Source organism: Haplochromis burtoni, unplaced genomic scaffold (assembly GCF_018398535.1).
Source record: "Haplochromis burtoni strain Fernald_Lab_line unplaced genomic scaffold, NCSU_Asbu1 Contig_115, whole genome shotgun sequence".
NCBI lineage: Eukaryota > Metazoa > Chordata > Actinopteri > Cichliformes > Cichlidae > Haplochromis > Haplochromis burtoni.
In genome coordinates, this window is record NW_024582476.1 from 120,145 (window position 1) to 134,799 (window position 14,655).

General features: G+C 37.8%; 1 protein-coding gene across 1 annotated transcript; it reads left to right on the forward strand.

Moving 5' to 3' along the window:
• The first annotated feature begins 6,885 nt into the window (after nucleotides 1-6,885).
• On the forward strand, nucleotides 6,886-11,677 carry LOC102306097 (T-box transcription factor TBX3). Its single transcript, XM_005928533.2, has 7 exons — nucleotides 6,886-7,618; nucleotides 7,920-8,187; nucleotides 8,345-8,491; nucleotides 8,636-8,712; nucleotides 8,790-8,950; nucleotides 9,346-9,890; nucleotides 10,739-11,677. Exons 1-7 carry the CDS (start codon nucleotides 7,293-7,295, stop codon nucleotides 11,051-11,053), a joined length of 1,839 nt encoding a protein of 612 aa, XP_005928595.1. The 5' UTR covers nucleotides 6,886-7,292; the 3' UTR covers nucleotides 11,054-11,677.
• The last annotated feature ends 2,978 nt before the right edge of the window (nucleotides 11,678-14,655 follow it).

Here is a 14,655-nt window from a genome sequence, read left to right on the forward strand (position 1 = left end):
CCTTTTATATAGACTAAATATTTTAATACACACACCTCTCCAAGTATGACAAAGAGATCCAGTTTCTCCTTGAAGACGTATGGCAGGAATAAAAGTGCAGCCCTTGTGTCAAGATCTGCCAAAAAAAACAACAAAAAAACAACAACACAAGATTACCCATGCATTTTATCTGGCATTTCCAGTTACCTATAAAAATTATATAAAATGGAAGCCTTGAAGTTAAAAAAAAAAAAAAAAGCAAATACCTGGTAGGTCATCAGTGAGAGCCTCCTCTCATGCAGAGTATTCTTGCCATGTAAAAATAGTCTGGATGGCATTACCGTGGCCTCCAGTAACACTGTGAGGAACCTTGGAGTCATTTTTGACCAGTATATGTCCTTCAATGCACATATTAAACAAATACGTAGGACTGCTTTCTTCCATTGCGCAATATTTGTCCTGTATTGGCTTCCCTTCATTGGATCCATTTTAAATCCAGAATTGAATTCAAAATCCTGCTCCTCACATACAAGGTGTTAAATAATCAGGCCCCATCTTATCTTAATGACTTTGTAGTACCATATCAACCCATTAGAGCTCTTTGCTCTCAGACTGCTGGCTTTCTTGTACTTCCTAGGATTACTGGGAGGCAGAGCCTTCAGCTTTTAGGCCCCTCTTCTGTGGAACCAGCTTCCAGTTTGGATTCGGGAGACAGACACTATCTCTACTTTTAAGATTAGGCTTAAAACTTTCCTTTTTGCTAAAGCATATAGTTAGGGCTGGATCAGGTGACCCTGAATCCTCCCTTAGTTATGCTGCAATAGGTGTAGGCTGCTGGGGGACTCCCATGATGCATTGAGTTTTTCCTTTTTAGTCACCTTTTTCACTCACTGTGTGTTAATAGACCTCTCTGCATTAAATCATACTTGTTATTAATCTCTGTTTCTCTTCCACAGCATGTCTTCTATCCTGTCTTCCTTCTCTCACCCCAACCGGTCAATAATAAGGTCTGAGAGAAAATCCCTCACAAAGGTAGAAAAAAGACCCCTACGAATTCCTCACGATCCTAATCTTTTCCTCCTGTTTGGTAGCAGAATGCTGATCCAAAAACATTTATGAAAGGCTTAAGAATAACCAAATATTACTTGGACCTCCAACTTAAAACAGAAAATAATGGAACTAATGACATAAATAGAACTATAGAGCTGGTGTTTGCATTCAGTGCACCTTTTCCTCAATTCATTTAGCTACTTTACATATTCCTATTTCTGTCAGAGCTAAATATTCTGTAGATCAGGGGTTGACGAGGTCTGAGACAACCCTGAATGCAAGTCTGACACCATCTATTAATAAGTCCTTGCATTTGTTATGCTGTTTAACCAGTTTCTTTTTTATATGCACTGCTTTGAGGTAATGCCATAGAGATATTACCTGTTGAAATCAGTGTCATCCGACGCTCTTTTACACTCTTAACACTGTAACTCACCCAGAGTCTATCATAGGTTTATGCATAGGTTTATGTATGCAGATGTTGTCTGCCTAGCTAAGAAGGCATCACAAACAGGCATCACAAAAGCAGTGATTACGAGGCAGTCTTGTAGCATTAGCCTCCATTCTGCTTCTACCTGTTTCCACAGTAGAATCTGTACATTTTACTGTGAAGTGCGCTTTGGACTGAATTTCACCAACTTTACTGTCAAGCTTTTTTGTCTTTAACACTTGTGTGTTCCCATTAGAGATTTGTGTTAATATATTTGACTTTCCTTTGGTTGTATTGTTAATTGACATTATATGACAGTGCATCTCAGGCCGTGTTGCAATTACCTCAAAAATAACGTAACAAATTACTTTCTACAGGGAGTAAATAAGTAATTTAACATAATACTTACAAAAAAGCGAGGATTTTGTGTAATACATTATTAGTAAAAACACTGATGCTGTTTCTAAGTGAGTTATTTCATCCAGTCCTACACATGATTGTAGGTTTACCAACCCACCAGTTCCCACTTTCACTCATGCTGTCACTTATATACTGTATACTAGTATACTATAAACCAGCATTTATTAACCTGGAAAGTAGACCATAGAGTTAGTCGAATGATCTTGGAAAGAAAAGTGTCTGGACTTCTTTAAGAGCTACCCAATTGTGGATATATAAATGATGATCATAAAACTGACCAAAAATACATATCTGGTCATGGTAAGGGTTTGAACCTCTTCGTTGGGAGTTTTTGCACGTCTGCAGTTTTTTTTTAGCTAACACTTCCTTTGTCATATTGTTGTATTTGTACAAATTCTGTCAACGCAGGCTCTGTAAGTCACTAATAACGTCTAAATGTACAACAATTAAATGCATTAATATTGCCAAATGTACAGAACAATCAGAGGCTGCAACACTGTAGCTATTCTAAGCACTTGGGTACCGCACAGCATTGTCATGTAATATTGAGTACCGTTGCGACCTCTTGTCCTGTCAGGTTCCATCTACCTCAGTCATAAGCACATAGGGAAGCTTATGTAGCTATGAAAGTTCCCTGCTTTAGAGACAAAACAACACAACAACAAAAATAATCACATTTAAAAAACACACACATGGAGAAACAGTTGAAAATATTTTTACACAGATCACACTAAGAGTTCTAAAAGAACTGGAAGATAAGGTTTGACCAACCTGAAGCAGAATAGAGATAAGTTAAAATACAGCTCTAGCCTTCTGCTGTCTTCCTCTTATGGGATTTGTGACACTTACGGATCCCAGAAAATGCACAAGAGTGGCAGGCTTGACGAGATGAGGGGTTAATGATTTAACAGCCAAGTTAACACAGCAAGGCAAAACTCCAGAATGCAAAAAGGACCAGCCCTTTGTAACTTGCTCAAATATGACCTGTTTTTGATTATACAACCCTGAAGTATCATTATCATAAGTTATATTTTTATCTAAGATGAGAATTCGAGTGTAGTTTGTTTCACTCTGGAAATGCACTGCCCTCCAATTTTCAGAGTTGTGACAGTAAAACAGTGGTTTCTCAATTAAAAACCAGTTACTTCAGTGCCATAGAAAGGCCATCAATGAGCCAATCACTGCTGTGTGTTAGATTTACACTGTCAAGCTGTGCAGCCGGATAAGGGTTATTTAAAGTGGCCAGTGCTTGCTTGTTTTTGACACACCTAAGACATGTTTGCCCATCAGTAAAGGGAGGACCATGCTTAACCTTAACACATAATAGCTGCATGGACACTGATGCAACATTATGCAATGAAATGTTATACAGTCCTATGAAAAACAAAGCACACTCTTAAGGCTTCAATAGAAATTAAGTAGGTAAGTAGCAGCCAGGTGCTGCTAATCACTTGATTGTGTGAGCACCTCCATAAAGCAGACGTTTCGTCAATTTGCTGGTCTAGAACTCCAAAGAACAACTAAGAGCTACATCTGAAATTCTACAGGCCTCAGTTAGCATGGTAAATGTTAATGTCAGAAACAGTGCAATTAGAAAAAAGACTGAACATGAACGGCTTATTTGGAAGGGCTACCAGAAGAAAACATCTTCTTTCCAAATAGGACATAGCAGCTGGGCTTTATAATAATTTGTCACCATAAAATAGAGAAGAACACTAGATACATGTCCCGTTGAAGAGTTAAATGTCCCAGCCAGTTATGTTATATTATGAAAAATAGAACATTTACAATTTTTTGTCTTCTTAAGAAGGCTGAGATATGCTAAATTATACAAGAACTGGACAGAAAAAAGGGCATTGGTGACAAATCCTAACTTTTAATTTTTGGTTCAAATTCTCATCAGTAGTCAATCAATAGTCTGAAACACACCATCAATGAGAAAGATATCCAGATAGAAACACATGCAATGGAAGGCTATCAGTAATGGATTTGGCCTCCCAAGAGACTGGACCTCAACATTATTGAAGTAGTATGGTATCATCTTGACAGAGAACAGAACAAAAGGCAGGCAACATCCAAAATACAGCTCTGCATGCCCTTTAAGAAGCCTTAAGAACTATCCTCAAAGACTACTTAAAGAAATGATTAGAAGAATAAAGGCCATCATAACAAATATGGACTTTCAAACTCAGAATTGTACAAACTCTGATCGATACAATGTATTTCCATGTTTGTTTGCACATGTTTCAATTAATTCTAGCATCTATTTCACATTTTCCTAGCAAAATATAAGCTTCACTGTAGAAGATTTTAAAGGCAATTCAATTCCAGACTAAAACAAAGTGGACAGTTTAGTGTAATATAAAACTAGTGATGTCTTTGATGTAACACCAAAGTGAGAAAGCCAAATCATAAAAGCTATAACTGAAATTCTCAGGATTAAAAATAGTCCACTGTAGTAGTAATTTGCTAGTTAGGCTGAAAGTCTCTCTGAAAGCCCCCTAAATGAATTTGTAGGAAAGCAGAGCTTACTGCTAATCAAGTCTAAATAAACAAAATGGTGTGACAGTGCCTCAACAGGGAGTCAATTCTGCTAGGAATTCTAACATAAGAAGTCTTCCTGCCATGCCACTCATTTAATTTGTGTAGAAAGTAAAATTAATTCTTAATTCTATTGAATGAACAAGCTTTTTATAGTGCCCATTAGAAATTTCGCAGCTACTGCCACTTTGATGTAGAGGTTCGTGAGACTAAAATAGTTGTCTGTTAGCATATGTCTGTTAGGCTTTAATTAAATTTTGGGGCAAAACATTTATAGCCTCTACAGCAAAAACAATAACTTGGCCTCTCTTTATACCTGTTTGTGTCTCTAGTTTAAGATCATTGGATTAAGTTGGAATCTCAGATGCTCAAAGTCTGTGCTTGAAGTACCCCTGTAAATGGGTTAATGTAACCTAAAATTAATTACTGCGCATTAGGTTTACAAAGTGTCTGTGTCAGAAGTAAGTGGGTATATTCACAAGTCATTCACATTATACGTCACACAAATCCTATGTTATATAAACCATATCAATAACCAGTGGGACTTGATTTCTATTTTCAGCCTGATTAAGATGGATTTTGGTATGACGGTAGATTTTGGGAAGAGCCTTCATCCCACATAAAAAGAGGAATCATCAGTTTTTTCTGGGCTTAACAATACTTAAGGCTCCCAAACTAGGAGATAGTTGAGAACTGCATCAAGTTTCTAGTAACCAAAATTGAGCCACACAGCAAGAAGGTCCTGGATTTGAATACACCATCTGGCATTTCTTGTGGAGTTTGCATGTTCTTTCTGCTACTTTGCATAGTTTCTCTCTGGGTACTCTGCCTTCCACCCACAGTCCAAAGACATGCAGTTTGTAGAGCTACATTAATTGGTGATTCTAAATTGCCCATAGGTATGAATGTGAGTGTGAATGGTTGTCTTTCTCTCTGTTTTAGACCTACGACAGACTGGCGTCATACCCGTTGTGTATTCTGGATGGATCTCAGAAAATGCTGTATTCAACTAAAAGACACTGTCAACACTTAGTTTTTCCTCTTCTCAGAGTGGATTGTAAAATCCTCTGTGGTGGCCTTTGTTTTTTAATTACTGAGAAATCCAGCACAAACCTGTAACTTACAGAACAGTTTGTTGATTTTATCATTATTGTCTCATTATCATTATTCTTTTCTGTTCTAGTCTCTTTTCTGTACACTTTTCTGCAAATTAAAAGAAAAAACAGATTTAGGTATATCCAAGAATCTCTTTCCACACCAATAAGTCATTTGACAGGACTGAAAGGCCTTGCATCTCTCCCTCTTACTCCACTCATCACAGCTGGCCTGAAGTGTCCTGAATCATGGTGGGTCATGGCTCCAGGCCCACTGTGCAGGCTAAAACATTTGAATTTACTTGTTTGTGATTCTTGTTTGGTAGCTTCACTGATACATAACGTCTCTATGGAAAATGTTCTGCTTTATTTAAGCCACCTTGAGGATTCTATTATTGGGACAGTTGGTCCTTTGGTGAAATTCCACTTTACGAGATTAATTACTCTAAGTCTGAGGCAACGCCCTCGACCTAATGTATCCCGGACTTCAACCTGCTCTGATCCATTTAGCTAGTCCCTGTCACTTTTTACTTCCCCAGGTATACAAATTACCCTCTCCTTCTTTGACCTGCACAAAGCTAAATTCATGCTGCTAAACCACAAGATTAGGAAAGACCTTGTTTACTGGACAGAGTTGGTGAACCTCTTTAAGAGTGAACCTCTTTGAGATGAACATGCCTCTGTGGTTTTGTACCCCTTTGAAATAATTTTAACTGAAAGCAAATATCTTCTTTCTTCATTAATATGGAGATTGTCATTACCATTGATCAACAACCACTGATCAAAGACCATTGATCAATGGCCATGAGTAACATTCACAGATAGTTGGGTAATGACTGCAATCACAGCATTGCAAGATGGAGAAAGATGTACCCTTAGCCCCCCTCCTTGGTTTAGAGATGGTCTTTCCCTTTTCACATAAATGACCTCCTCGAATCCCCGCTCAAGGCATTCCTCCCTGTCCAGGATGTGTACATCCTCATCACTGAAATAGTGTCCACTGGCTTGTAGGTGTGACAAGACTGCTGATTCAATAAATTCAACAAAGTAAAACACACCAGACAGTACTTAAACCTTTTGAACATCACGTTTGGAATCTGTTTCTCTCTTTGTGTGTGTGTGTGTGTGTGTGTGTGTGTGTGTGTGTGTGTGTGTGTGTGTGCGTGCGTGCAACACTTCCACTTTCGAGCTTTCCTGTCTCGTAACTAGTTTATTCAAGAAGGTAAAGTGACTCCAGACATCCTGAACTGTGTAAATGATGTATTTCTGTTATCAGTAACACGCGCTGATTTGTAATTTTATTTTATTTTTTTGACATATCATAGAATATTTTTACATTATTATTATTGTTATTATCATTATGCGTGTTTGGTAATTGGTAAGCTACGTGTAACGAAGCCCTGTCGAAAATATTTGGCTCGTTAGTGTACCTTGTGCAAGGGAAAACAGACGTGTGACAGCGCAAACACAGTCTCTTTCCCTCCCTCTGTTCTCATCCTCGGTACCAGTTGTTTTCAACAAGCTTGTGCAGTCACAGCGTTCACAGCTGCTCTCTCCCCGTTTGCGATTTACAAGCGGATTCTTGCCTCTTTCTCAGTATTTTAAGAGTGGGGAATTTTGCATTCCCTCGTAAGACCAATCATGCCACACAATTCATAAACTTTTAAAATCGGAGTTGCTGTCTGGATGTACGCCATGCGCCTGCAACCTGCGCGGGCTGGCTGGGACTTTTCTGATCGGATGCTGTGCTGAGAAATGCAGTTGGCGCCATTGTTCCCATGGCTTATTATCCTTTCCAAATTCGCGGACCCGGTGCCTTGTCCTTGTCAGCCTTCCTTACCAGCGCACAGCCTTCTTTTCCCGCCGCGCCGACTTTTCCGGACGTCGCGTCCTTCTCCAAGTCTCTGTCAGAGCAGGCACCCCCTGACGCGGGGCTGCACGCAGGTCTGGGGTGCCAAAATGAGGCCGTTCAGCAACGTTCCTTGAAGAGACTTGAGCCAGAAGAATGGTTGGACGAGGACCCGAAAGTTACGCTGGAATCAAAGAACTTGTGGAGTGAATTTCACAAAATAGGAACTGAAATGGTTATCACAAAATCAGGAAGGCAAGTGCAATGCGCATTTAAGTAGTCTACTGAGAATTTGTGTAGTGTCTTTGTCGTTTCAAATGTAGCTTTATTGTAAATAGCCTGTAAAAGCGCGCACAAATGCTATGTTCACGCTTTAACGGGGAAAAACAGCGAATAATCTAGTTTTGCTGATGATCGGAAGTTTAAAAAATGCCACAAGGGGGGGACCTCCATAGACAAATAGAAGCTCTATGAGAAAAAAGAGACGAAAAAACAAAAATAACACTGTTAATTATGACATATACAACAATTTCTTTTTTTCTTCATTAACTATCAGGAGGATGTTTCCCCCTTTCAAAGTGCAAGTAGAAGGGCTGAATGATACAGCCAAGTACATCTTGCTGATGGACATTGTCGCTGTCGACGACTGTCGCTACAAGTTTCACAACTCCCGCTGGATGGTGGCTGGAAAAGCTGACCCAGAGATGCCAAAGCGCATGTACATCCACCCGGACAGTCCGTCTAAAGGAGAACAATGGATGAGCAAGCCTGTTGCCTTTCATAAACTCAAACTCACCAATAACATGTCCGATAAACATGGGTTTGTAAGTAACACTCACTGAAAAGTTGCTTTTGTTCCTCATTTCGCATGGTTATGCTGGGTGACTGGGTGCACTGCTTTAAAGCTTTTATTATGGTTGTAGTTGTAGTAATTAATTACCCAAATACCAGTAATTCCAACTCTATTTTTCTAATTTGCAGACAATTTTGAATTCCATGCACAAGTACCAACCCAGATTTCATATTGTGAAGGCGAATGACATAATGAAGCTTCCTTATAGCACCTTCCGGACTTATGTTTTCCCAGAGACAGAGTTCATCGCTGTCACTGCTTATCAAAATGAAAAGGTAACATCATCCTTTAGCCCCTCATACACAAATGACAAATATCCACATGGATTATACAGTGTGTACTACTGTTGTGCCTGTTTGTCACTGCACAATGAACTTTGGATTGATTAATCTGCAGATCTTTCCTTCTTTTCCATCAAGATTACACAACTAAAAATTGACAACAATCCCTTTGCCAAAGGATTCAGAGATACAGGAAATGGGAGACGTGAAAAGAGGTATACATTTTGAAAACAGAATACATCTTTAGGCCATATGTGCATGGTCTCATGCAATCTCGATTTGTGATCCCCAGAAATAAACAGTTAAACATTTCTTCACTGAATGGAAACCAAAGCAAAGCAGACCAGGACTTTGCTGATTCTGATGATTCCTATGAGCAGCCCAGTACCAGTGAGCCTTTTTATTCCCCACAACTAACAAGCAGCCCTCTGATGTCCACATCAACTTGTCAAGGTGGGTTCATTTAGAGTTCATTATTTTATTAGGCAGCCACTGTTGACCTGTGTTCATGAAGTGATAATCTAACTTAAGATCTACTGCATAGTCACTACACTGAAACAGCTTGCATATATTTTTCTTTTGTTTTTAGTACGTGTTTTCCTTTTAATGACATATTCTCAAGCCAATAATTGCTGTTTGTAGTTTGGGGATCTGCTTTTGTTTTTACTTTAAAAAAATATTTATTTGATGCAAAATTAACAAAGCATTTTAAACTGTGTTTCAAAAGAACATGGGTTAATAATATGATGGCTCATTCAATTTGACTGCAAAGTATTCCATGACACACTGTCTGACAGTGTTTTCTTCATGGTTCAAAATGTTTCAAGTGTTTGTTTTTTTCCTCACAGACGAGACCAACGTTGTCAGTGATTCAGACGTTGATCCACTAGATGACTGCAACGCTGAAGGCAGCTGCTCCAGGAGAGAACACACATTGGGTTTAAGTCTGAGAAGTGAAGAGATACTGTGGAACAAGTGTGATCTCAGAAAGAACAAACAGGATGCAACAAAAGCAAGAACATCAAGCAGCGCTTCACGTGATAGACATTCTATAGGGACGGATTTAGAAGAGCAAATGAGTGAAATCAAAGATGGGGTCGTGCCTATGATGTTACAGTCATGGAGCGCATCATCCTTCAGTGCTGGTCAGCAACCCACTTTGGATTTCTCAAGTGCACACAGCCAATTCTCTAGTAGGATTGGGACACCTTTGTCATTTCAATCTGGACAGCTATCAATGAAGCCAGAGGTTTTTTCCAATATGGGTATGGAGAATATGTTTCCCACTTCATCTGGTATAAATGGATTAAGAAATGGAAGCCTGTTTTCTGAAAGCATCACCTCTTCAGCTCCGTTCAAACGTCAACTGTCACAGCAAATGCTAGCATCTCAGGTACGCTTCCCCAGGTTCACTATATTAAGTTATTGAATAAATTTTCATCCATTCATTTAATTGTAAGTGCTGTATACAGCAGTAACAGTTACTTAACTTCAGTAGCATCTTTAAAGTCTTTGAGCACTAACAAAGGACTTCACACTGGGCAGCTGCAGAATTTTTACAGTTAAAGAAACTCTCAGCGAGTAAAGCTGAAATACGTTATATGTTTCGTGCCAATATGTTTCATAGCAAGCTCTGTTTGTAATTTGGAGAACATACTTTTAGATCTTACTTCATGTTTCGTCCTACTGTTTGTGCAATCCTACAAGCCTTCATGTTATAATTAAAAACAAAAACAAAGGTTCTTTGTAAACCGATTTTCCACTAAAAAACAGAAAAACCTTTGATCACTATTTGGTGTATTATGTGTGGAAACAAAATATAAAAGCATTAAATGAATATATACAATATGAAAAACAATGAATGTCTAGTTTTTCATTAAACAACTACTGAATAAAGTAAAACAATAGTTGGAATGTATTACTTGAGTAGTTGTACTTCATTATAAGCCTTTGTGAATTCTTTATGAATGGCTTAGAGATCTTTATAGTGTGCAGGTCATTTTCAGTGTAAAGTAAAGCATAGGTGTCAATCCTCTTGTTGTTTAATGGGACTGGATTGATTACCTTTACTGACTTCCTTTCCTAATGCCTTGGATTTCCTCCATAATATGAGTTAAAGACAAAACAAATCGGATGTATTCAGTTGCTGGTTAATAAAGTTTAATTTTACAGAGCTGTTTATATAAAGGAAGATGACAAGATCTGTACTACAAATCTTAACAACTCTACTTTTTAATGCAGGGGATTTCACCATCACCCTATGGAGGACTTTTCTCATATCCATACCGCTACATGGCAGCACCAGGTTCAGTCACACCAGCCCTTTCATTCTGCACTGCAGCCTCGTCGCATTCCAGAAGCCAACGTTACAGCAACTCTCGACCATGGGTGCGATTCAGCCCCTATCAGATTCCCACATCGATCACTTCAAGCCAAAATCTGCTAACATCCAGACTGCCTGGTAGATCATATTTACAATCTGAGCGAGAGTCAACTCTGGTGTTTGACAATAACAGCTATCTAGTCATAAGACCTAATAAACCAAATCCTCCATAATAGACTATTTTACAAGTGAAGTCACATATGACAATCATTTAAAATGTTTTGGCAGAAAGTCTATATTTTTGCTTCTCTTTAAATCGATCATATTATCATAAATTTAATAAAGACAGACTTGGTGGTCCAATGACAGTCAGTATATTATACTAGACTTGGATATGCATGTTTAATTTAATGATTCAAATAAATATTGTACTAGATTCTACTAAAAGCTACTCAATGGAATTCCAGAACATGTGCTATGCAAAATTCGGTGCCCGGGGTGAAATTCTTTAGAGGATGATATGATGTAATGTGCTTTAAACAGAACTAAAAACACATTTTTACTGCTTTATTCTATGTAAATGTGTAAATAGTTTTTCTCTTGCATTTTTTTTCACAAGAAAGTGACTAAATGAAGCCTTTTTTCAGAATGTTTTATATTTGTTTCACACTTTCACATTCTGATATACCAAAAATGTGCAGTGAGCTTGAAAAAACTCAGGACTTTTTGTTTATCTTCTTTTAAACCAGCACTTGAGAAATCTCCAGGAGATGTGATGTTGTGTATGGAATTATGCAAGTATATTGTGTATTGTGTGTGTGTTTTCACAATTTACATAAAGATGTTCTAATCTGTAATATTTGACTGAATTATTTAACGTTAATTTTGCTTATTTTGTTTGTTCTTTTTTTTGGGCGGGGTCATCTTTTGGTGAGTTGTTGTGCATTGCAACCCTACATTTCGTAAAAATAAACCAACAACAAACAACAACAAACAAACAAAAAACAAACTTTTGGATGTGGTGCTGTCTATCATTGTTCTTAAATGCCAGGATATTTAATATTGATTTAAGAAGGGATTTTTCCCTTATTTTTTTCTCTAATGGTGATCAGTTTTATTTATGTAGTTACTTTATTTTTAAAAAAAGCTTTACATTTTATTTCTGTACTTCTGTTTTCTATTTCAGAAAAGGTCAGCCTATGTGGCTGCTCCTTATGACCCATCCTTCTTTGTACTGATTTCTAGGCAACTGTGGCCTTGGTTGCCCTTTAGACCTTATAGAACATTTTTGTCATCTTCTATTTTAAGTCACAGTCAAATGCATTAGAAGAAAAGGGGAGCTCTTGAACTTATGATCTTAATTCTAAACAAATTCTTGTGGCAACACATCTCGGCACTTTTGCTCCCCTCATCCAACACCCACACCTTTCCAGGAACAAACACTGGCAAGACAAGAGACAGATTTTAAATTGGACCGTTAGCTGCAGTGCCCTCATTTTACTGCCTGCATATTTTACATCTGTCCGCACACAGCATTACAATAGTCATAAAGCTATGGCATATGTTAGCTCAACCGTGTGAAAAAAAAATTAGCTGGACAGTGACACTATTTGTAAAGTGACAGTGGTTCACATAAAGCTGAACCACTGTCACTTGGTGACAGTAAAGTTGGCGTTTAATGACAGGGACAAATTTGAAGACACTAAATCATACTGGGAGAGTGTAAAAAAGGTCATATCAGTGTAGGACACACCTATTTGCATGTATACAAACAAATGTAGATAGCTGACTGTGTATTCAAACAAGATGATTCACACTGTTTTTACTTTGAGGTTTGCTGGGGCACACTGACAAATGGCAAAATAAATGTTGTCACTAGTTGTCTTGAGACTTAAAAAAGGAATACCTAAGTCTTCCTAATACATTTGTGTGTTAGTGAATGTTTAGAGCTTCTTTGTCTTCTGCAAAACTAAGTTATTAAAGCATAGAAAGAAAAAAGAAAGTTTTTTTTAAATCCTAAATCTCTTTTGTGATTGCAATAGTGTCAATATTTATTCCTGTCACTTGCATGTTTAGTATTACACTAATTAATTCTACTAATACTTAAAAGAATAATTTTGGTTATGTTAAAATAGACCAACAGTGCACTGAAATATCAAGTTTCTGGAGGCATGTGCTAACCTACTCTGAACACTGGGAGGGAAGCATCTATTTCACACTTCACAGTGTGCAGAATATTAGCTAAAAGACTGTTAACTTGCAAATACTTCAGTTTTTCAACATCACTGTGTCAAGAGAAGGCAATGCAGGCTCTATGATTGGATTTTTAAATCAATCCTTATCATCACTATGAGCTAAGATAAAAATGTTAACACAGATGGCTTAAATAGATGAGATCGCCTTGATGCAGTCATTCACTTAACATGGAAACAATTTAAAAGCTTTTGTTAATGTAAATTAAGCTTTTGGCATGTATCTTTATGTTAAAGTCAAGAAATAGAAAGACAAACGTTGCTCCTGCTGAAATCCCATAAATTCAGAACCACTTTGAGTGGTGAATGGTGGCTGCACATTAAGGCCTCTGAAGCCACCTAGTGGATCTAAGGTGCAATAATAATATATTTACACCTTTGATGTAAACTGGTAATCGAGGGTATTTCACTAAGGTTAACTGTCATAGTTTATCACAGGTATCCTGTTTTATTTTAACAACTGGGTTAAAGTGGTGTAGACTCTAACTAAAAGATGTACATTTAATGAACCAAATCATGTTTTGAATGAGCTAATTTGATTTCATTCTCTTTCAGTCTTTTAGGGCTTAGTTTTAGGACTCTTAGCCTGACGACCTGCATTTACACTTTCATATCATCAGAAACCTGAGCAAGCTGTTACTGTCTACACATGAATAGACAAAGTTTTAAGCGTTTTTACGTGGCTATCCACGCACACGAGTACGGTAAAAAAAAAGAAAAAATCAATGTTTAATTCGTCACATTAAGTATGAACATTACTTTGAATAACTGTCTTTGTAAAACAGTTTCACAGAGAGAATATATGAATTCAAGTCTCTTTATTTAAATACGATCAATCCTAATTGCTTCTCGTTTGTGATTAGAAGTGGGATTTCGCCGGAACCAGTTTGAATGCAGACAGGCCAGTTTCTCAGCTTTCAAACGACACAGCTAACGTGAGCCAAACGGGATATGAAATAAGTCTTCCGTTGACTACATCGTCTGCAGTCTATACACTCCACTTGCCTGCACTGAAGTGATGAATAAACATCTTTAATATACTGCACACTGAACGCATTTCTTTCTTAATTTTTGACAGGGGCGATTCTAGGATTAGAGCTTTGGGGGTGCTGAGCACCCAGAGAGCTGCCCAGCCAGGCAAGATAAACCTGTCTCTGTCAGTCCCTGCATCCTTAAATGTTGTCCCGAGTTCTCTCTGACTGTCACTTTGGTGCATTTAAACCCCTGTTCCTCCCTGTCCTCATCGTCTGTTGTCTTAGTCTCCGTTATCAGTCATCATAATTTTACCATCTCTGTGCAAGTCTGCAAATTTCTTTATTAAATCATAAGATTCTTAAATTAATCAAGTCTCTCTGTGCCTGGGTCCTCGTCACAAAACATGACATCACTGTTTTGTACATTTTAACACAATTTAATCCCCACATTTGTGAAAGAAAAGCAGAAGACTTTTTTGAAAAGTCTGTAACAAAACCATCAAATCTGATCAAGGTTATTTAAATGCTGCAAAAGAAGAATGTATTGGAATAAAAAAATACATATCCTAACCTTAATTACTGGAGGAGAATAATGAATGATGCTCATAG

Excerpts from the sequence above, each read along its gene's own strand:
- LOC102306097 (XM_005928533.2), top strand. The coding sequence starts at position 7,293 with ATGGCTTATTATCCTTTCCAAATTCGCGGACCCGGTGCCTTGTCCTTG. Across the intron at positions 8,492-8,635 it reads CTGCTTATCAAAATGAAAAG|ATTACACAACTAAAAATTGA; the intron begins GTAACATCATCC and ends TTTTCCATCAAG. Across the intron at positions 8,713-8,789 it reads AATGGGAGACGTGAAAAGAG|AAATAAACAGTTAAACATTT; the intron begins GTATACATTTTG and ends TGTGATCCCCAG.